Raw genomic sequence first — 24,172 nt, 5'->3', positions numbered from 1 at the left:
AATTTCAGCTTCCTAGCTCAAAGAATGGCTGAGATATTGCCCGGACAAACAAACAAGAAAACAAGTAAAGATGCATTCAAAGTACACCGCCCCCATGCCAAATAATTAAATATCCCACAGCGTGGCATTGCCAGGGCGCCCCCGGCGCCCGGCAATACCGGAGTGCAGCTCATAGAGACTGCATTGGGAGGGAGAGGTGTGCAATAATTGATTGATTAATTGCATAATTAAAATCAATAAAAGATTATCATAAAATATTTTCTTAATCAATTATTGGCTAATAGCATAACTAAACCACTCGTGCTTCATCCAAGATGTATCTTTTAGAAATATAATTAAATAAGTCATTAATAAAAAAATAATTAATTAATTGATCAATAAATAAATAATGAATCAATGAAATGATTAATCAATGAATCAAAAATATCCATTATGGCCACATCACCTGGACAATGTCATGTCCAAATATTAGCTTCCCAGCTCAAAAGATGCCTGAGATATTGCCCAGATGAGAAAGAAAATAAATAAATGATTAATAATGAAAATAAATAAATAATAATCATCAAAAAATTAAATAGTTAATCAATTGGCTAATATAATACATAAACCACCACCATTTCATCAGAATCTGTAACTCAAAAAAAAAACAATTAGTCATTAATTGAATAATTAAATAATTAATCGATTAATTAATTAATTGATTAATCAATAAATAAAAAATAGCCTTTGCAGCCAAATCACTTGGTCATTGGCATGTCCAAATATCAGCTTCCTAGCTCAAAAGGTGCCTGAGATAATGCCCAGAAGAGAAAGGAAATTTGATTAATTATATAAGTACTTAATTAATCGCTAATAATTAAATAACTCATCAATTAATTGATTAATCAAAAAACAAAAAATTTGTATTTTTGAGAAAGGACTTGCTCACTGTTGTGCCGAACTTTCAGCTTCCTAGCTCAAAGGATGGCTGAGATATCGCCCAGACAAACAAACAAGAAAACAAGAAAACAAGAAAGCAAGAAAGAAAACAACCAGAGTGAAAACTGAGTACTCCCTTTCAGCGTGCGTCACCGCCGAGCCCCCTTCGGTGCCCGGCAATGACGTTTTGCAATGCCTGGAGATGGCATAGGAAAGGAGTGGTGTACAATAAATAACGCGTACATATGTGTTGGGTTTCCACAAGGATCTTGAAAAATGTAGAGAACTGTAGGAATTGGCACTCAGTAAGCAACATGCCTGAATGGAACGGAATTAATCGATGCAGGTAAAGTTCATGTCTCTCCCTCATTCATCTGCGTCCAATTTAGGAGAGTCTGCCGTTACCTTTTCCGCACTCTTCTTGCCCTCCACCCAGCCTGGAGGCTTGGGTCAACTGTTCCAATAATAGCACTTTCTGACCTACAGATTCATGCTTTTTTTTCATGATACAAGTTTAAGTTCATGGAATTGGAACCAAAACATCACAGTAACAACAACTTTATATTGCAGGCATTTACTGGTGGGTAATTCCGTTTTCTGTTTGTTCGGATGGCACCAAACGAGCTGTTCAAGCACATCTAATGCTGAATACCTTTTGCACCATGTCCGCTGCGAAGACCTCTTCACGACCTGTTATGTGATATTTTTCTGTAACCTGACACTTATGTAGTGCAAAAGTTGTGTTGATTCCGTAGAGGTTCCTCAAATTAACTCAATGGATGTTCCAAGCTAGTGAGTCCAAAAGAGAGAAACCTTGGGTGGCTTCTCTGTTCATAAGTTGGGTGGTTTCTCTGTTAACATGACACTGTTTACTATAACTATTTTCCAGGTCGAGGTGGCAAGTGAAAGGTACTCCTGGTTTATTGCTAAGAAAAATTGGATAACTTGTGATTAAAGAGCTTGTAGTACCTGATTTTGTTGAGTCTGATAAGATGATGCAAAAGTTGAATGTCGCAGGATGCTCCACAGGTTTGAGCCTCACTGGAAGCTTCTTCATCTGAGTATAAACTGTCATTTGGTGCTTTACAGATCAGGCATTGCATCACAAATTGTACTATCTCTCAAATGGATGTTAAGGTGGGTGTCCAGTCTGCCAGCATTATCCAGTGGATGTTAAAGGTTAAAGATGGCATAGTGCACTTGGTGGTGTTGGAGAGTATCTCCGCCACCCTGAACAAATTCCAAACAAGTACAGATACATTCAAAGTACACCGCCCCCATGCCAAATAATTAAATATCCGACAGCGCGCCATTGCCGCAATACCGCAGCGCAGCTCATGGAGACTGCATTGGGAGGGAGAGGTGTACAATAATTGTTTGATTAATTGTACAATTAAAATCAATAAAAGATTATTACAAAATATTTTCTTAATCAATTGGCTAATAGTATAACTAAACCACAAGTGCTTCACCCGAAGATGTATCTTTAAAAAATTTAATTAAATAATTTATTAATAAAAAAATAATTAATTAATTGATTAATCAATAAATAATTAATCGATTAAATGATTAATCAATAAATCAAAAATATCCTTGATAGCCACATCACTTGGTCACTGTCATGTCCAAATATTAGCTTCCTAGCTCAAAAGGTGCTTGAGATATTGGCCAAATGAGAAAGAAAATAAATATATGATTAATAATGAAAATAAATAAATAATAATCATTAAAAAATTAAATTATTAATCAATTCGGTCAGAGAACACATACACCACCACCATTTCATCAGAATCTGTAACTTTAAAAAAATAATTTTTTAGTCATTAATCGAATAATTAAATAATTAATTGATTAATTGATTAATTAATAAATCAAAAATAGCATTTGCAGCCAAATCACCTGGTCATTGGCATGTCCAAATATCAGCTTCCTAACTTAAAAGGTACCTGAGATAATGGCCAGAAGAGAAAGTAAATTTAATTAATTAAATAAGTACTTAATTAATCGCTAATAATTAAATGAATCCTCAATTAATTGATGAATCAAAAACCAAAAAATACCGTTTTTGACAAAGTACGTGCTCACTATTGTGCCGAAATTTCAGCTTCCTAGCTCAAAGGATGGCTGAGATATCGCCCGGACAAACAAACAACCAAGAAAGAAAAAAACAAATAAACAAGTACACATACATTCAAAGTACACCGCCCCATGCCAAATAATTAAATATGCTGCAGCGCGGCATTGCCGGGGCGCCTCCGGCGCCCGGCAATACCGCAGTGCAGCTCATTAAGGCTGCATTGGGAGGGAGAGGTGTACACTAATTGATTGATTAATTGTATAATTAAAATCAATAAAAGATTATCACAAAATATTTTCATAATCAATTGGCTAATCGCATAACTAAACCACTAGTGCTTCATCCGAAGATGTATCTTTTAGAAATTTAATTAAATAAGTCATTTATAAAAAATTAAATAATTAATTGATTACTCAATAAATAATTAATCGATTAATCAATAAATAATTAATAGATGAAATGATTAATCAATAAATCAAAAATATCCTTGATAGCCACATCACTTGGTCACTTATGTCCAAATATTAGCTTCCCAGCTCAAAAGGTGCCTGAGATATTGGCCAAATGAGAAAGAAAATAAATAAATGATTAATAATGAAAATAAATAAATAATAATCATAAAAAAATTAAATTGGTAATCAATTTGGTCAGAGAACACATAAACTACCACTATTTCATCAGAATCTGTAACTTAAAAAAAAAAATTTTTTGGGTCATTAATCGAATAATTAAATAATTAATCGATTAATTGATTAATTAATAAATCAAAAATATCCTTTGCAGCCAAATCACCTGGTCATTGGCATGTCCAAATATCAGCTTCCTAACTCAAAAGGTGCCTGAGTTAATAATGGTCAGAAGAGAAATGAAATTTAATTAATTAAATAAGTACTTAATTAAACGCTAATAATTAAATAACTCCTCAATTAATTGATTATTCAAAAAACAAAAAATACCGTATTTGACAAAGGACTTGCTCACGACTGTGCCGAAATTTCAGCTTCCTAGCTCAAAGGATGGCTGAGATATCGTCCGGACAACCAAGAAAACAAACAAACAAACAAACAAACAAGAAACCAGAGTGAAAACTGAGTACTCTCTTTCAGCGTGCGTCACTGCCGAGCCCCCTTTGGTGCCCGGCAATGACGATTTGCAATGCCTGGAGATGGCATAGGAAAGGAGCGGTGTACAACAAACAAACAACCAGAGTGAAAACTGAGTACTCCCTTTCAGCGTGCGTCACTGCCGAGCCCCCTTTGGTGCCCAGCAATGACGATTTGCAATGCCTGGAGATGGCATAGGAAAGGAGCGGTGTACAACAAGAAAACAACCAGAGTGAAAACTGAGTACACCCTTTCAGCGTGCGTCACTGCCGAGCCCCCTTCGGTGCCCAGCAGTGACGATTTGCAATGCCTGGAGATGGCATAGGAAAGGTGCAGTGTACAATAAATCAAAAATATCCTTGATAGCCACATCACTTGGTCACTGTCATGTCCAAATATTAGCTTCCCAGCTCAAAAGGTGCCTGAGATATTGGCCAAATGAGAAAGAAAATAAATCAATGATTAATAATGAAAATAAATAAATAATGATCATTAAGAAATTAAATTATTAATCAATTCGGTCACAGAACACATAAACCACCACCATTTCATCCGAATCTGTAACTTTAAAAAAATTAATTTTTAGTCATTAATCGAATAATTAAATAATTAATCGATTAATTGATTAATTGATTAATTAATAAATCAAAAATAGCCTTTGCAGCCAAATCACCTGGTCATTGGCATGTCCAAATATCAGCTTCCGAACTCAAAAGGTGCCTGAGTTAATGGTCAGAAGAGAAAGGAAATTTGATTAATTAAATAAGTACTTAATTAATCGCTAACAATTAAATAACTCCTCAAGTAATTGATTAATCAAAAAACAAAAAATAACGTTTTTGCCAAAGGACTTGCTCACTATTGTGCCGAAATTTCAGCTTCCTAGCTCAAAGGATGGCTGAGATATTGCCCGGACAAACAAACAAGAAAGAAAACAAGAAAGAAAACAAACAACCAGAGTGAAAACTGAGTACTCCCTTTCAGCGTGCGTCACTGCCGAGCCCCCTTCGGTGCCCGGCAATGACGTTTTGCAATGCCTGGAGACGGCATAGGAAAGGAACGGTGTACAACAAACAACCATTGCCAGCCCCCTACGGTGCCCGGTAATGACGATATGCAGCACCTGGAGATGGCATAGGAAAGGTGCGGTGTACAATTCCTGCCTAAATCATATTCAGTGGAATGTTAGGCCTGGCCAGTCTGTTCATGAGAGGCTAAGGCCAAAATTATCCCCAGACCACAAAAAGGTAGAAATAACTGTGTCTTTTAAATAAGTAGTCGTGGTATTGGTGTTCGTAGTATCTGTTTTCGTTGAGAAAAGGTAGTCCACACTGTGGCACGCACACTCCTTTCCGAGCTGTCTCGTCTGCGTTCGAATCTCGACCCAGCTCTAAACTGTCATTGTGTTGTATCACAGGCAGGACGATTCGACAATGTGTCCCTCAGATGGACGTTAAGCTGGGAGTACCGTCTGCCAGCATTATTTCCTTTATAAAGAGTAAGGAATCAAAATGACCAATGACCTACATCAGTGGCACAGCTGCATCCCCTACCAATGATGCCACCCACAGCCACGTGCTGCATTCCAAGGAAGAATTCCACATCTTAACTTGTAAGACAATGTTCTGCATAAATGGAAGTCGAACATTATAATCCCAGATACTTTGCACATTATAATCCCAGATACTCTTGATCACATCTTCCTTCATGCCTAGCCAGCTATTCCCGAAAGGAGTCTTTAAAGGCTTTAACTGTAATATTTGACTTGGAAAGCTTATAAGCTCCTCACCGTTCAGTTTCCGGTATTTTGAGGCCTCCTCGCTCCGGATAGTTTGGAGGTTCTGTCGATTCTTCATTTCCTTCCAAGGTGAACAAAAAAATGTTTTTTTTCATTACAGAATGGTGGTTTGCAAAATTATTATTGTTATTATTATCCTCACCAGAGATGGTATTGCATTTAGATCCGTTTGTTACTCTCAGAATCGAAGGTTTTTCAAATATATTGGTTGATCTTTTGCGTTATAACTTGGCAAAAAAAATGTGTTTTTTGACAATTATGTTGATCACTTCGATTTGTGTGTGTGTGTGTGTGTGTGTGTGTTTGTGCGTGTGTGTGTCTTTGTGTGTGTGTGTGTGTGTGTATGTGTGTGTGTGTGTGTGTGTGTTTGTGCGTGTGTGTGTCTTTGTGCGTGTGTGTGTGTGTGGTTGTGCGTGTGTGTTTGTGTGTGTTTGTGCGTGTGTGTGTCTTTGTGTGTGTGTTTGTGTGTGTGTGTGTTTGTGCATGTGTGTGTCTTTGTGCGTGTGTTTGTGTGTGTATGTGTGTGTTTGTGCGTTTGTTTGTCCGCTCACTTATACTTTCCTACAGGTCACAACTTGAAACCGATCTTCACAAAACTTCACCAAACGGTAGAGTTCGTAGTCTGACAAAATCTTATATATTTTTGAGGTCAAAAGGTCAACATTGGCCAAAGGTCAACCACTTTTTTCACATTTTTAAAATCCCCAATATTCTGATTGACTTGAAATTTGAATAGGATTTACATATCAGCTAACTCCATTAAACCTCCAACTATTTTGGAGATCAAAATAAGCCAAAGGGTCAACATAGGCCAAAGGTCAACAACCTTGTTTTTGGGTCTCACTATCTGCCATGATCTCTCATGAGAAAACCACATTTCCAAGCTGGCCTCCAAAGCCAGTCGCCGACTGGGGATCCTCTGTCGTGCGAAGTCCTTTCTGGGCCCTTCTGAGCTCCTCACCACATACAAAGCTTTCATCGGCAGCTCAATGGACTGCTGCTCTCCCCTCTGGGCTGGTGCTCCTGCCTCACACCTAGCTCGGCTTCACGTGGTTGAAACCAAAGCATTCAGAATCATTGGAACCTCCCGCGATGAAGCTGCTTCTGAGGGCCTTTGTCTCTCTCACCGCAGGCAGGTTGGTGGTCTTTCTGTCTTCTACCGACTCCCCTCCGGCCTTTCTCCCCCTGCTCTATCTGTGCTCTGTCCCCCAAATATTCCTGCAGGACGCACAAGATCTGCCTGCAACCCTCTTATGGTTAAACTGCCAAAATCAAATCTCTCTGCTCACCTTCACTCTTTCATGCCTCTTTTCTCCCGCCTCTGGAACCAACTCCCACACTCTCTTCAATCCCACTCCTTCCTCCAGGTCTTTAAAACAGCTGTTCACCACCATCTCTTATCTTCCCCCATCCAAAACCTTGATCTTTTCTACCCCCGTTAAAACACGCCAAATCCGCCTCTTTAAAATCCCCAAGTTCTTTCCTGAAATTCCTAGAAGTGTTAATTTGCTTTGTACCGTGTACCCCTCCATCCTCCCCCAGCCCTACCCCTTCCACAGATCTACCGACGTCCCTGTTCTCTTCTGTTGTTGTGCTTGTGTGCTTCCCTCTCTCTCCCCCTCTTGTCTCCTGCTCCCTTCATTGTATGTTTTATGTGTCTGTGCATGTTTTCATGTTCAATGTGTTAGCTCTTACACGACCCTCGATTCTGTATACAAAAACAAACAAACAGAAAAACCCTTATAAAATATCTAAACTCCTCAATTTTCTTCTGATTGACTTGAAATTTGAATCGGATTAACATATCAGCGAACTGAATTCAACCAACAACTATTTTTGAAATCAACATAGGTCACAAGGTCAACATAGTCCAAAGGTCAACCACTTTTTTACAACTTTATGAAATCCTCAATTTTCATCCGATTGACTTGAAATTTGAAGGCGATTTGCATATCAGCGACCTGAATTCAACCACCAACTATTTTTGAGATCAACACAGACCAAAAGGTAAACATAGGCCTAAGGTCAACCACTTTCTTCAAATTTTTTAAATCCTCAATTTTCATCCGATTGACTTGAAATCTGACTAGGATTTGCATATCAGCTTACTGAAACCAACCACCAACTATTTTTGAGGTCAACAGGCCAAAAGGTCAACATAGTCCGAATTTCTAAAATTGTCAATGTTCATCCAATTAACTTAAAATTTGAAGGCGATTTGCATATCAGGTCTTATAATTCAACCACCAATTATTTTTAAGGTCAAAAGTATGCTCTACTGAGTGCCATGCTACTCGGTTCCCTTTTTGCAAGTGTCGCTTTCCAAGTTATTTTTCATTCTGTCTGTCTGTTTGTCTATTTGTTTTTCGATTTGCTTGTCTGTCAATCACCTACAGGTCACAATTTTAATCTGATCTTCACGAAACTTCACCAAATGGTAGAGTTCGTTATAGAAGATTTTGATTTTTGCATATTGATTTTGAGGTCAAAGGTCATCTTCAGGTGAAGTTTCTAAAATTGTCATTTTTCATAAGATTAACTTGAAAGTTGAACAGCATTTGCATATTGAATCACTAAATTTGATAACTAACTACATTTGAGGTCAAAAGGTCAAAGGTCAACTCAAGGTCAAACTTCTAAAATCAAAAATTGTCATCTGATTGAACTGAGCTTTGATGAAGATTGTCAATTTAAATCGTAATGAAATGGACAATTGGATGTATCCATGGCAACGTTTGTTCTCAGGGGGTGGGGGGGAGGGAGGGTGGGTTTTGATATTTGCAAGTATCGTGTATTTGTCTGCACAGAGCGTGAGTATGTGTATGAATTACAAGAGACCATTAAGACAATTACATGAGACCCGAAGACCCTTTAGGACCCCTAAAACTCCGCAGCCCCTTTACAACCCTAAGACCCACTAAGAACACGAAGAACCAAAAGACCCAGAGGACCCAGCAGACATAAAAGACCCTGAGGACCCAAAATATCCGGAAGACCCAAAAGATCCCGAAGACCCAAAACACCAAAAAGACCCCAATGACCCCTAAAACCCAAACCCAAAAGACTCAAGGCCCGGCCCACAGGACCAAAAATACCCAAAACCCCAAGTATCCAAAAGATCCAAGAGAACCCAAAAGACCCAGAGGACACATAAGAGCCTGAGTACCCAAAATACCCCGATGACCCAAAAAGACCCAGAGGACCCAAAAGATCCTGAGTATCCAAAGGACTCAAAGGAAAAATCCACACAAACAAGTCCTGGTGAGGGTCTGCAATCTCTGATTGCTCTTTCTTGTTTGTAATTGTGTGAACATGGTTGAAATTTCACTTTAAATATCGACAGGTATTTGAAAAGGAAATATGACGTTGTCCTTTTGGCGGAATTTTTGAAGAGATCTCATTTTAAGGCGCCATTTGCGTCCCTTTTAATATTGTAACAATTCGATTATTGGGTTTAAACTTTATGGATTTAAACACATTTTATGGCTTTAAACTAGCCTGTTCGTCTCGTCTAACCTCATGTTATTAAAATATCGATTCCTCTCGCTATCTTGTCCTCCTCTTCCTTTTTCTCTTCTTTGACTCCCCCAGCATGCGACCAGCTGTCGCTCGGCGTGGCCGCCATCTTTGGCCCTCTGCACAGTTCTTCAGCCAGTTCTGTGCAGTCCATCTGCAATGCGCTGGAGGTGCCGCACGTGCAGACACAGTGGAAGCACCAGGTGAGGGGAAGCATCGATTAATCGTTCACTTTTACCACTCAACTACCTTCTCACAAAAGGGGGCAGCGTGCAATGGCCACGTAGATACGTCACGGATAACACCAACCTCAGAAAACCATCTTGTTCTATGTTTTATGCGAGACCAGTCACTTCGTGCTACCCAAATAAGGAATGCTTTAGTCTGGAAAACAGAGGTGGGATAAGAGGAAATGAGGGGTGCATGGGTCGAGTCCATGCATGGATGATTAATCCCATTTTACCCCATTTTGGGAAATCGTAAACACACAGCTTGTCATACAAGAAAAGTTTGTCCTCAATGGTTACAGTGGCTGGTGTTGCTCATTCAAGTGTGTCCTCTCCGAGGTGCAAATCTGTCTAGCTGGTGCCTTGTATGAAAAACTGTTCTTTTGTCCCGTACTGCATATGAGTTGTGCGGACAGGTTGCTTTATCGGCATTTACATGGACAGGGTCTCTGGTCTGCACCGTGTGGTTTTCAGGTTCCAAACAGTCGGGATTTTTACTACGTGAACCTGTACCCTGATTACGCATCCATCAGCCACGCAGTGCTCTCCCTCGTACATCACTACAAGTGGAAAGCGGTGACGATCGTGTACAAAGATAGTATTGGTATGTACGAACCGTGCACCTCACGGCATATCACCAGACACCCGACCACAAAACAATTCTTGGCAACACACCTGAGAGTAATAAACTCAAATTCACCACCAATAACTAAGTTTCAAAAGGTGAGCAAATAATCGCAGAACAGCAAGCTTCAACTCCATAACACCACCCCACAATTTACTCCATAACACCACCCTACAACTCACTCCATAACACCAACCTACAACTCACTACATAACACCACCCCACAATTCACGACATAACACCAACCTACAACTCACGACATAACACCACCCGACAACTCACTACATAACACCACCCCAAAATTCACTACATAACATCACCATACAACACCCAACATAACACCAACCCACAACTCGCTACATAACACCAACCTATCACTCACTACATAACAAAACCCTACCAACAACTCACTAGAAAACACCACGCTACAACTCACTACATAACACCACCCTACAACTCACTACATACCACAACCCTACAACTAATTACATAGCACCAGCCTACAACTGACTATGTAACACCACCACACAATTCACTACATAACACCCACCTACAACTCACCACATAATACCCACCTACAACTCGCTACATAACACCAACCTATCACTCACTACATAACAAAACCCTACTTAGAACTCACTAGAAAACACCACCCTACAACTCACTACATAACACCAACTTCCAACTCTTCCATTTATTTATACTAACTAGATGGTATTCAAAATGACGTCAACGTTAACAACACCTATTCCCCATATGGAGTTCTCTACAATGAGCCACGTTTCAATTTTTTCCATGGTGCGGTTTCAGAGATATAGAGGTGTGAAGTTTTTCAAAGATGGCGCCTGCACCACGTGACCTATGACATCATTAATATCATTAAAAATTATACAGGAGGAGCTGCTCATATTGTGAAAATTTCACGTCAATCGGACCAAGACTCAGAGAGAGAAAAAAATCATACTGGTCAAATCAAGCGTTGTGCTTGTCGAATTATGACGTCATAAATAAGGTACCGATGACATCCACATTAACATACCTTATTCCTCATTGGGAGTACTTGACAATGAGCCATGTTTGAAATTTTTCCATTGAGCGGTTTGGGAGATATAGAGGTGTAACTTTTTTCCAAGATGGCGTCCAGACCACGTGACCTATGACGTCATAATTATGAATAAAAAATTATACAGGCAGAGGCGCTCCTATGGTAAAGTTTCGTGTCAATCGAATCGGACCAACGCTTGCCAAGAAAATGATTTTTTTCAAATGCAGACACGTACGGACGCAGCCGCATGCTTAACCCTGCTTTTCGCTTCGCTAGCACAGGGTAACTAGATGGTATTCATGGAATACTTACCCTGTGCAGTCAACTTGTTGCGAGCCAACGCTTCTGTTTTTGAACATTTTTTTCTTTGATCCAATATGGCTGCCAGACCACGTGAGCTATGACATCATAAATTTATATTCTCCAATATAATTGTTGTATAAATCACGCTCAATACATTTCAAACTGATCAGACTAAGCGTTGTCCCTGTCGAATTGTGACGTCATAATTATGGTACCAATTACGTCATCGTTAACAACACCTATTGCCCATATGGAGTTCTTTACAATGAGCCACGTTTCAATTTTTCCATGCGGCGGTTTTGGCGATATAGAGGTGCAACATTTTTCGGTTTTTCCAAGATGGAGCCTGTACCACATGACCTATGACGTCATGATTATCATGAAAATATTCTACATGAGGAGGCGTTTCTATGGTGAAAATTTTTGTGTCCATCAGACCAACAGTTGCTGAGAAAAATAAATTTACAATGATCGGAGAAGTGTTGTACTTGTCGAATTATGACGTCATAATTAAGGCACCAATGACATCATCATCATTAACATATCTTATTCCCCATGGTGAGTACTTGACAATGAGCCATGTTTGAAATTTTTTCCCATTGAGCGGTTTGGGAGATATAGAGGTGTAACGTTTTTCCAAGATGGTGTCATTACCACGTGACCTATGACGTCATAATTATGAATACAAAAATCTGCAGGCCGAGGGGCTTCTATGGCAAAATTTCGTGTCAATTGGACCAACGGTTGCCGAGAAAATGATTTTTTAAAATGCAGACACGTATGGCACACGTCCGCACATGAATGCTTAAACCCGCTTTTCGCTTTGTGAGCGTCAGGTAATAACCTACAACTCACCACAGAAGAGCAATTTACAAATCAATATATATGACTTTCAGTTAACACGGAGCAATAACAACATACGAATCGGTAATCACCACAAAACAACAACAACAACTTGCATCTCTCCACAGAACAACCACAAACACCTCATTCCAAACCGTGAACAGGAACGTCGTCGTGGCGCGCGCTGTGACGTGTCAGACAGATGAGCGATAGACCCCTCGATCCTAAGCCACTTGTAATGACGTGTGCAGGCCTTATCCGTCTGCAGGAGCTCATCAAAGCTCCGTCCCAGTTAAACCTCAAGCTGAAGATCCGACAGCTGCCGCCGGATATCGGAAACGCCAAGTCGCTGCTCAAGGAGATGAAACGGGCGAGAGAGTTCCACGTGATCTTCGACTGCGGACACGAGACCGCCGCTGAGATTCTGCGCCAGGTACGGATGGGATGCCAACAGCTTCTCATTGTGTTTTGACTTTGATTTTTTAATTCCTTGCCTCGCCCCACAGTCTTTGTTAGTGTGCTCGTGTGGGCGCGATGTGTTTTGACATTGTTTGTCGACATGCCAGCTACTTGTCTGTCATTGTGCAACTTTGAACGCATTCTCTTTGGAAATTGACGTAGAAGCGAATCCAGTGAAGGAACATATCTTTTCTCATTAATTCAGTGGAGATTTCCTCTCGTTGTACTTTAGGAATAGGGGTGAGGTTGAGTCGTAAATGCAAAATGCTGAAAATAGCTTTGGTCTTTGGAGCAGGATACCTCATTAGGTCACGTGGTCCTCATATGAGTCAAGTTGAAGAAGACCGTTGTTCGAGCACAGTGCCTGCATCGCAATGGAAGGGATATTAGGCCGGCCATCCTGTCTTAAAACATGATTTTTTGTGTGTGTGTGTGTGTGTGTGTGTGTGTGTGTGTGTGTGTGTTTGTGTGTGTGTGGTGCGTGCGTGTGTGTGAGTAAGTGTATAGTATATAAAAGACAAATTGCAAAAAAATTACAAGCGTTAGGAAGTGCAGTTGCTTGTGCCATTAAACGACACAACAAAACTGGTAAAATTGTGGATAGAAAACATTCTGTTCGAACAAGAATCGCAACAGAATCGCAGGACAAGTAATCCGAGTCACCAGTCTGCGCAACAGACGGCTTGCAGCACCGGAAATTAGAGCCCAGCTAAACAGCTCCAGCATTGCAACTGTTTCAAGGCCTTCTTTTCTGAAAGTTACAATTGCCTGTCTTTTTTCTGGCGTTAGCTGAGCTTTGGCACCCAAGTTCACGCAATCTGAAACACAAGAACACTCATTGGATTGTATGGCTGACCTTTCTGTGAACATCTTTTGCAACGCCTGGCAATAATAGACATTGCATGTGATGAATAAACTAAGCACAAACATTCATTCCACACAGAGCAGAGTGTTTGTAAACAGTTTTTGCACCTGAGATGAAACGTTAATAACATTAACTTCGCTAATAACATTAACTTCGCGTTTCAGTTTGGATTTACTTTTGCACTTTTCAACCTATTTCCAAAAATTGCTTTAAACCTACATTTCGCACAAGAAAGATGCATTGAAGCACAATATATCATCAGTAGGTAAGCAGATATACGTAGTGTGTTCAACAAGTATCCGACCTTTATTTTTCGTGCGTAAAAAAAAAGAAGCTAGGCAGGCGTTGATTGGTGCACGTATGTAGGCGATCCTAATGCACACGCGTGAATTTTTTCCCACCTGCAGAAGCTGTCATTCGACGGCAGACCGCCGATGAGTGAGGACATGTAAGTGAGCGCCGTCGGATTTTCGTTTTTGACAAAATGACGGAAAAACTTGAACAACGCTGCTGCATCAAATTTTGTGTTTTTTGGCCTCGGGGATGTTGGATGCTTCCATTGTGATGACTGCAACTTGGTTTCTGGGTCGTACCCATAACCCCATCGCCAGTGATCACTGTGTTGAGGAAGCTGGGATCGCTGTTCACAGTCTCCAGCATGTCCTGTGCGATCTCCAAACGGAGTTGCTTCTGCTCAATCGTTAGCAGCTTTGGTACGAACTTCGCTGAGATTCTCCTGAAGCCCAAATCCTCCTTCATAATGGAATGAACGGTGTTGAATCTTGCGGATCGTTTCCACTTGGGAATCGCCAAGCTTTACACAAAATTTGATGCAGTAGCGTTGTTCAAGTTTTTCCGTCATTTTGTCAAAAACGAAAATCCGACGGCGCTCACTTACATGTCCTCACTCATCGGCGGTCTGCCGTCGAATGACAGCTTCTGCAGGTGGGAAAAAATTCACGCGTGTGCATTAGGATCGCCTACATACGTGCACCAATCAATGCCTCCCTAGCTTCTTTTTTTTTACGCACGAAAAATAAAGGTCGGATACTTTTTGAACACAGTGTACAGTATCTTTGGTAAGAGTTTTGTTCACATCTTATGTTCATTTTGCATTTTAAACACATTATGTTGGGTGAACCTAAACTTTTGACTGGTAGTGTATGTATAGTATTTATATACTGTATGTGCATTTATCGGAAATTATCTTTCTGAATGACAGATCTTTGAGCCAGTACCATAGCGCCTGCATATGGGTGAGTGCCCCAGCAGTCTAGACCCAGCCAACAGATGGAATGCGACAGGGATGTAGTTAATAAGTATACTTTGTGTATAAATGCTAAGCGTTAAGCAGTACGGGTATTCACTTCTGCCAATAGGTGGCCTTCAACCTTTTTCGTCACAAGTACTGCATTTGCGATTTTAGTTTATCTCTGCCCACCGCAGTCATTAACCACATGACAAGAGATAGGTTGTTAAAAATTTAAAGGATGGTTTTATATGAATCTATATTTTTTGTTCTTCTTTTTTTGCTTTTTTGGATCCATTGCAATTTGGTGAAAAAAAAAACCTTTTTCCAAAAAAAGTCATTTAATTGCAACTTTTATTCAAGTCCCAGTTGAAACCTTTGGGTTGAGGCTCTTCATAGACCATGTCTCATTAACTCGGCATTGGCAACTCAAGAGAGCATGTAGAGTTGGCCCATTTCCCCCAACAAACCAGCTGGTCAGGCTTGACATTTGTGTATCCACTCTGATATGCAGATGAAATGACCAAAAACCATCTTGAGTACCCATGGGAATATGAACCCACACCAGTAAGGGCAATGCAACAAAGCTCGATTCATTTCACCACAATAAGATGAATATCAAATGTACAATTATTGCTTGCGGATTTTATATTATGATCCTTGAGCGCTGGGATCAGCTAACATATTCTGGTGTCTAAGGTATATTCCGACTTACCGGTATGTATGCAGTAGTTTTGGTTGGAGCAGGGTTCTGGCTTTGCCTGCCTGAGATCTTTCCATCTTAGGTACATGCCACAAGTGCGAAAGAAACAATTTTTTTATTGACTCCGTCCTCATTTTGATGTCCTTGTCCCAAAGTGCTTGTCTTGGTAATTTTCTTAAATCCTGTATCTGCAGTTAAAGTAATCATTTTAGGTCATTATTCCCGTGTGTGTGTGTGTGTGTGTGTGTGTGTGTGTGTGTGTGTGTGTGTGTGTGTGTGTGTGTGTGTGTGTGTGTGTGTGTGTGTGTGTGTGTGTGTGTGTATGCTCACACATGTTCTTTGTTATTATCTCCAAAAGCAGGTTTCAGAAGGTGGAACGTAGCCCTCCCTCCTAGATATCAAAGTATCCACCTCCGTGAGTGTGTGTATACATGAGTGTATGGGCGTCCATATATGTATATAGTATATGAATGTATATATATATAAATATATATATATATATTATATATACATATATATATATATATATGTATATATATATATAAATATATATATATATATATATATATATATATATATATATATATATATACATATATATACTGTATATATGAATATATATACAACACAACAACAACATGCATTTTAAGGCCATTTTCCCTGCTAGAGCGGGGGTTAGCAGTCTTGCGGTCCCCATAACAATCTTCTCCATTTTGCCCTATTTTCTGCATATATGAATATATATATATATATATATATATATATATATATATATATAAATATATATATATATATGAATATATATATATATATATATATATATATATATATATATATATATATATATATATATATATGAATATATATATATATATATATATATATATATATATATATATATATATATATATATATACCCTGCAAAAAAAGAAATGCAAAAGTAGTAAAATCGTAAATATCTGACGGTGTTGCCGATATCGATACAAAATTAATACCAAAAATGAATTGGTCATTTCTGCATGAATTGGGATTGATTTGTGTGGAAAGAATGAGGTACTGCAGAAATTTGGCGAAAAGATGGAACAATTGCAAAAACACAACCACGTGAGAGCCTGGCGCCGAAACACACCAACATGACATGCACATGCAACATCACTTGTTGGGCTATAAAAACGTTGGGTTTTCATTTGCATGCCATCACAATCTTGCAGCAAGTGAACAGCGAAAACATGCCACGACTCACGGATGAGATTCTTCGGCCACACGTCCTTCCCATTTTGCAACAAGCGAACGTCATTTTCCAACAAGACAATGCCCGACCTCACATGGAAAGACTGACAACAGCCTTTTTGAGGAATCACAACATCCAGGTCCTGCCATGGCCCTCCAGGTCTCCAGATTTAAACCCAATCGAACATTTATGGGATGCACTGGATCAACGACTGCGAGCACGTCAGCAACAACCACAGAACCTCCGACAGTTGGCACAAGCACTGCAGGCAGAGTGGGTGAACATTCACCAGACCACATTTCGGGATCTGATTGCTTCCATGGGACGACGATGCCAGTCAGTTTTGGACTCCAATGGTGGCCATACAAGTTATTGAGCACAGATGACCTTCACCTTGAAAATCTACTGTTCCATGTGTGCCATAAGGAACCTGGGTCAATGAGAATGATGTGTGCCAATTTTGAACAATCGATTACCATCTGTTGATTATTTATATGATATATAAAATATACATCTAAAATCACTTTTGCGTTTCTTTTTTTGCAGTTTTGCGTTTCTTTTTTTGCAGGGTATATATATATATATATATATATATATATATATATATATATATATATATATTGTTACGGATCTCGACGTCAGCCTTTCCCCCTTACCAAGGGGGGTTGATCCCCTTGTCTGTCACTGACCGACGTGAGTCCCGGTACTTGTAACGCTCCTTTGCTGGGGGGGGGGGGGGGGGGGGGGTGGGGGATTGATCAGGGTTATGGTCCAGGTATTAGCCCGAATATCTTTATCAATCCCTCTGCAAAACGTACCGCTCGAATCCCGGACAAGATGGTATTTTGCCGAGCGGTTTAGCAGTCCGGAATCCGAGCCGTTAGCGAAGGCTAACCCGATTGCGAAGCGGTTGGCCAAAAATCGTGCCACAGGTACTCAATGGGGGAAATCACAAAGACGATCGGATGTGAATGAAGAAGCCAAAGGTAGGAAAGAACAGATATTTATTAACTACTATACAAAAACCAATCAAAGAAGAAGAAAACGAAAGTAATGTACAGTGAAGATAGAAGACACAGTGCAATTCTTATAACAAGCTTAACTTATACCCCAGGGACAAGACAGAACGGAACTAACTCACGTACACAAAAGGGGAATTGAAGGCAGGAATGAATGGCTGGAAGGATAAGAAGGGCAGACGGTCCAAAGAGTGGGCAGCAGAGAGGTCCGGGGGATCGTGGCACGACATCCAGGTCCGCATGCACGCACTTGTTCTTGTTCAGAGTGCGAAAAACCCCGGTCGTCAGCCTCTTCGCGCGTCTTTATTTTGTTCAGCTGGATCACACCTTTCTCTGTTCCCAGCTGGATCACGCATCTCCTGTCCTGGTGAAAAGGCTTGCGCGCGCGCTTATATTGCGCGTCGTGCGATGAAGCCGCCAACTCCGATGCCACACCTACCGGTTTTTCTCACCTCGGCACTGGTTGACTGGCGAGGGCCCTTTGGCTCCACCTTGGGTGATGAGGTGGGCCACGCCCATGATCCCATGGCTCCTCCCCTCCTGCTGGCCTCGTGCGTAATGGAGTCTTGGGATGAAGATGATGCCAATAACAACCACCCAATGCAACGGTGGCGAACACCGCCGTTCTGGTGCTTTGCAGGTCACGGCGATATTGTAGGGGATCTATCTTATTTGATTTGGTGCAACGTAAGATCGACTATTGGACACATGGCCTTAACTGAAACACAGAATAACGATATAACTATGGAGACATCCTATGATTTGCTACGTGGTGCGATGGACTAGCAAAAGGACGACCTTTGATCTTTACAACGAATGGAGGTATTTACAAGAATCATTTCATTATTTACAGGGGGGTATATTTACAATCATTACACCGAGTGCACGGTTTCCCAAATCTGTTACAATATATATATATATATATATATATATATATATATATATATATATATATATATATATATATATATATATATATATATATATAATCGTTAGATTAAATAAGACGCGGACGTAGCTTCAGGACGTCGATCTTTAATTGTCGACAAGCTTTCGACCTACAAAGGTCTTCTTCTGAGTCAGCCCCAAGTTCAACGGAAGACTTCAAGACTTCAAGACTTCCGTTGAACTTGGGGCTGACTCAGAAGAAGACCTTTGTAGGTCGAAAGCTTGTCGACAATTAAAGATCGACGTCCTGAAGCTACGTCCGCGTCTTATTTAATCTAACGATTATTTATTCAATACAAATGAGATGCCCTGCTCGTACTTTGGAGTTTCTACTATTTCTTACAGTTATATATATATATATATATATATATATATATATATTTATATATATATATATATATATTGTTACAGACGTGGCTTGGATGTTATTCACCGAGCGGTTTTGGGATGACCACGTCTGCACAAGATTATACTCGATATTATACCCGAACGTTGACTAGTCGCGCGATGCTAGGTCAATGAAGGAACAGACACACGGCTGGGTTTAAAATGACGACACCAGGGATACGGTTCTCAAGACCTCCGGAGGAGATTATATTCGTTACGGAAGGTCAGATTACAGGGACGAGAGGGACAGCAAAGGAAGATAGGCACTTAGACACAACCTTATATTAACCCCAACAGACGACAGGTAAACGGGACAAGGCTGACTCACACGGGGGTTGATGGCAGGAAAGCGGTTGTCGATGGCTCCAGGTGCACCTGGGCTCAGGGCAGGATCGACCCGGTCCGGTCCAGAGATGCGGAAGGTTGCACAGCGCTCGAGGTGGCGTCTTTTCGTCTCAAGCTGGGGGCGCATCTCACGTCACATCCGGCGCGGGGCCGCGTATATCCGGCGGGGAGTGACACGCCCTCGGCTCGTTAGCTCCGCCTCGTGGAATCGGCACGTTGCTTCTCATTGGGTGCGTGCGGGGGGGTTACCGGCTCCGCCCTTGACGAGGAGCTGACAAGGAGCCCCTTTGTGGTAACCCCGTGGAGCGCATGGTCTGGAGCGCGTTGTCTGGAGCGCATTGTCGATGGCGGCTAACCGAGCCGGTGGGAGGACGCACACTCCCCCCCGCGCAGCGCCGTGCCCCTCTGTTGTTGTAGACGGGGAAGAAGATGGGAGGAGGTATGGGAAAGGTCCTAAACTCACTACTGGTGCCATATAATCACATTCTGGTGCAACGAAGAGTCATAATTAATGGAAACGAGGCCTTAACTGACATAGACTAAGAATAACTAGCAAGATGTCCGAAAGTGGTCTACGTGTGGTGCGGTGGACCTGGGCACGACATTTAATGGGGGGAAAAGGGGGAAGGTCGGCTCTACTGATTGTTGTTTACAGACAATGGGACTAGGGAATGGGGGATTGGGGATAGTTGGGGAGTATTGGGGAAATAGGGGAATATTTACAAGCGGATATGGAGGCCAAATTCCATATTCGCAACAATATATATATATATATATATATATATATATATATATATATATATATATATATATACAGACTTGGCATTTAATATGGAATATGTTTTTTGTGGGGGTGAACTTACTTTTCAAGATGTCTTATAACCAAAAGTTCATTGGAATTATGTTGAAATTATTCTAGATTTTGTTAATGTGACCTTTAAAAGAAACAAAAACCACATTTGACATTTCGAAACAAATAAATTGATCCTTGAAAGTGATGTAAACTGATATCGAACTCAATTCATGGACAGTACTGTGTTAAACTTCTGTACGTTTTCCAGAAGAATCTCTTTATTTTGCACATTAGCCAAATTTCTTTTTAACAAAAACAAAAGTTAAATTACGACTGGGATTACGGACAGTAAAATTAAAGTTCAGTACTTCGTGTAACCCCCACGAGCATTCAGGAGAGCACGTACACGTTGAGGCATGTTGTTCACGAGATTTGCCAAGGTTTGGACAGGAATCGCTTGCCATGCAGTGACAATAGCCTGCTGCAATTCACGCACAGATGTCGGCTGCTGGTCCAAGTGGTCAATTTGACGCGTTAATTCTACCCACAAGTTCTCAATCGGATTCATATCCAGGGACATGGCAGGCCACTCCATATGCTCTACACCACGGTCAGCAAGAAAGTGTTGGATCATGCGAGCACAATGAGGCCGTGCATTGTCATCTTGGAAGACAAAGTTTCCTCGAAAGGCTGCACGAGCAAATGGAAGCAATGTTTCTTCCAGAATGGCCCTGCACTTGAACTGGTTCAGGTTTCCATTCAGAACAACCAGGTCCGTTTTGCCCCCTGCATGAAAAGCAGCCCAAACGGTCACCCCACCACCTCCAGCTTGGACTCTTGGCACTATACAATCTTTGTTGTAGGCTTCATGCACTTGTCTGCGCACTCGGACGTGGCCATCTTGACGATAGACCAGAAATCTAGACTCGTCACTGAAGATCACGTGATTCCAGTGTCCTGGCTGCCATTGACGGTGCTCTCTGGCCCACTGCAATCGGCGCTGGCGGTGTTGTCTGGTCAGGCGTGGCTTTCTCAGGGGACGCCTGGCACGATAGCCTGCTTGAACCAGTCGTTGGTTGACTAGCCTTCTGGATACAGGCACATTTGTCAGTTGCTGCCACTCAGCCCAAAGCCGATTAGCTGACTTGGTACGGTCATTGCGGACTAACCGGTGCAGCTGGCGATCATCCCTCCTTGTGGTTCTGCGGGGACGTCCTGGCCTCGGTATTGGAGTAGGGACACTCCTCTGAGCATTTCGTTTCAGGATCTTTGACACCTGACCTTGAGTGATGCCATACTGCCGAGCAATAGCACGCTGTTTCATGCCGTCATTTCGTAAAGCCACCACTCCATGACAAACAGCATTGTCGAGTTGACGGACCATCTCCAGAGGAAGCGGCAATAACTTTTGGAGACGTGCAGCAGTTGTTTTCCACTAATACAGAACGCAACAACCCTTGTATACCCGACTGTGAAGCCAATCATCAAATGCACCTGTCCGTACATTTTGCCACGCCACCTGTGATATAATCCTGTTGTTGACTTCTTGCTGCGACAGACAATCAGTGACATGGTTCTTTTAACAAATAAATCACCAAAGTGTGAAAGAAACTCACCAGATTGATATACTGAGTTAAGAAAGTAAACCCAAGTCAAGAAAAAAAAATATTCCATATTAAATGCCAAGTCTGTATATATATATGTATATATATACTGTATATATATATATATATATATATATATATATATATATATATATATATATATATATATATATATATATATATATATTGATACGCTTTTGAGATTGTAACTATGACATCATTAAAGGTTAAAGGTTTGCCCCCCATAGTTAGTCCACAAGCAACACGTAGGCCCACTTAGAGTATTAGTTATGTCATAGTATGTGTAAGAGTAGGCCATTTCCCTAGTAATATCTGCGTTGTGTAAAGAAATGAGCTTAGGTCCTTTTCATTTTGCGGCCACCCTTCATTGTCATCTATGGGCAAACTCGATCCCGCGCCCCATTTGGCATCCCTCAAGTTTGTTACGCTTTGTCTGCCAGCAGCGTCCGCTGCCCTTGGTTTTGCTCGAAACTAGTTGGGTACCACGAGGTAGGCCTAAGAAGAGGGAGGAGCGTGAGGGTCGAGGTGTGGCCGCATCAAGCAGCGCGTCAGAGGCGGTGACGGTAAGAGCAACAGCCAACCAGGGCTCAGAGGGCATGGCATGATAGGACGTGGCAAGACGCATCTAGTAAGTTCCAGAGGGTTCCAAGGGTGTGGCAATAAAACCCTTGGCGCGCGGCCCCCACCTCAGTTATGAGAAGGGAGAGGCAGGCGCTTGAGTTGAGAGAGAACTGTATTGCGAGGCCTGAAGCCAAGCACTGGTTGGAGAACTCAGAGGACCGGCGTGCACACGACAGTGTCGAGAGCCCTTGATAGAGAAGCACATTGAGAAGCGCATATTGAACTATTCGCTTATTACGTACGCGGCCGCAGCCGCAAGTGTACCCGCCAAAGCTAGCCCTACCGTTCGCCCTGTAATTACACCGTGCGCGAAAAACGACACGCGGAGAGCTCCTGGCCGTCTGATTCATCTTCTTTGCGGTGCGAGTTGGGGACCGGAGAGCGAGCTGCCTGGACGCCATCCCTGGACGTGCTGATTTTCGTCTGCAAACCCCGTGTGAGTGTGTCTGAGTGTGAACGGGCCCGTTTGTCCAGGGAATAAGTATAAGACTGTTTAAGGCTGCACTGTGTTTTCTTCTGCTGATTATTGTACAAAGTGTAAATAAACCTTGTTATTCCTTTTCTTCCAAATTCAACAGTCTCCGTAATTTCCTCCATTGGGTAAGCGTGGCACGATTAAGAACCGCTTGGATCGGGTTTAGTCATTGATAACGGCTCGGGTCACGGGTTCGCTACTGCTCGGCGTATCCACCAGCACCCGTGATTCGGGCGGGGCTTATTTCCTCGTTTCCTGGCGGCGCGAGTACTTAGGTATTAGTGATTAGTCCTACGACCCTACTTCGCGCTGTCCGGGAGGGACGTCATAGGTCCCGGGTCCCGTCGGCTAGTCAAAGACAAGGCAACTAATCCCCCCTTGGTAAGGGGAAAAGGCCGGCGCTGAGATCCGCAACAATTGGTAGTCAGGAGTGGGGATTTGGAACCTGGACGAAATTTTTTAGACTTGGACACCAATTGTGCATATTGGCCGCAACAATTGGTGTCAGGGGAGTGGGATTGGACCCGAAGTGCGCCTAACGCACTCAAAATTACAAGAGGCCGAAATTGAGTTAACAACCAAATTAAAATCGTGCCATGGATAACCAAGATGGTCGGATGCCGGTGGGGGCAAATGATGAGGTAGAGGAGGAATTAGAATCAATGACCCAGGACCCTCGGGAAGAATTGGGAGAAATAGAGGAGGAAGCGGAAGAGGTACCAGGAGTAGAAAATGGCGGCGCCTCGCACGTGGCAGCGAGAGCCGAGTCCGCAGCATCAATAGATATGGACCTTCTTTTGGCACAAATCAGGGCGTGCATGACAGAGTCGAAATAGGAAATGAGCCGAATGGGAGAGCGGTTGGAAAAAAAAATGGACATCCAAGAAAAAAAGATGGATGCGCAAAGTAACCAATTGAAAGTAGAGGGGGACAAATCAAGGGCAGAAATCAAAGAAATGAAAGACGGGTTAAATAAATTTGAAAACGAAATATGTGG

At 41.6% G+C, this 24,172-nt stretch overlaps 1 protein-coding gene across 1 annotated transcript in view; it reads left to right on the top strand.

Moving 5' to 3' along the window:
* The window catches only part of LOC137423499 (glutamate receptor ionotropic, kainate 2), a 469,702-nt gene that overhangs the window by 195,107 nt on the left and 250,423 nt on the right, over positions 1–24,172 (top strand). The window contains exons 3-5 of the mRNA XM_078773570.1: positions 9,488–9,615; positions 10,114–10,243; positions 12,707–12,888. Of these exons, the coding sequence (XP_078629696.1) occupies positions 9,488–9,615; positions 10,114–10,243; positions 12,707–12,888 (440 nt within the window). The remainder of the gene's footprint in view (positions 1–9,487; positions 9,616–10,113; positions 10,244–12,706; positions 12,889–24,172) is intronic.

The sequence above is a fragment of the Myxine glutinosa genome, chromosome 3 (assembly GCF_964187855.1).
Source record: "Myxine glutinosa chromosome 3, kmMyxGlut1.1, whole genome shotgun sequence".
Lineage (NCBI taxonomy): Eukaryota > Metazoa > Chordata > Myxini > Myxiniformes > Myxinidae > Myxine > Myxine glutinosa.
This window is presented reverse-complemented; position numbering and strand designations above follow the sequence as displayed.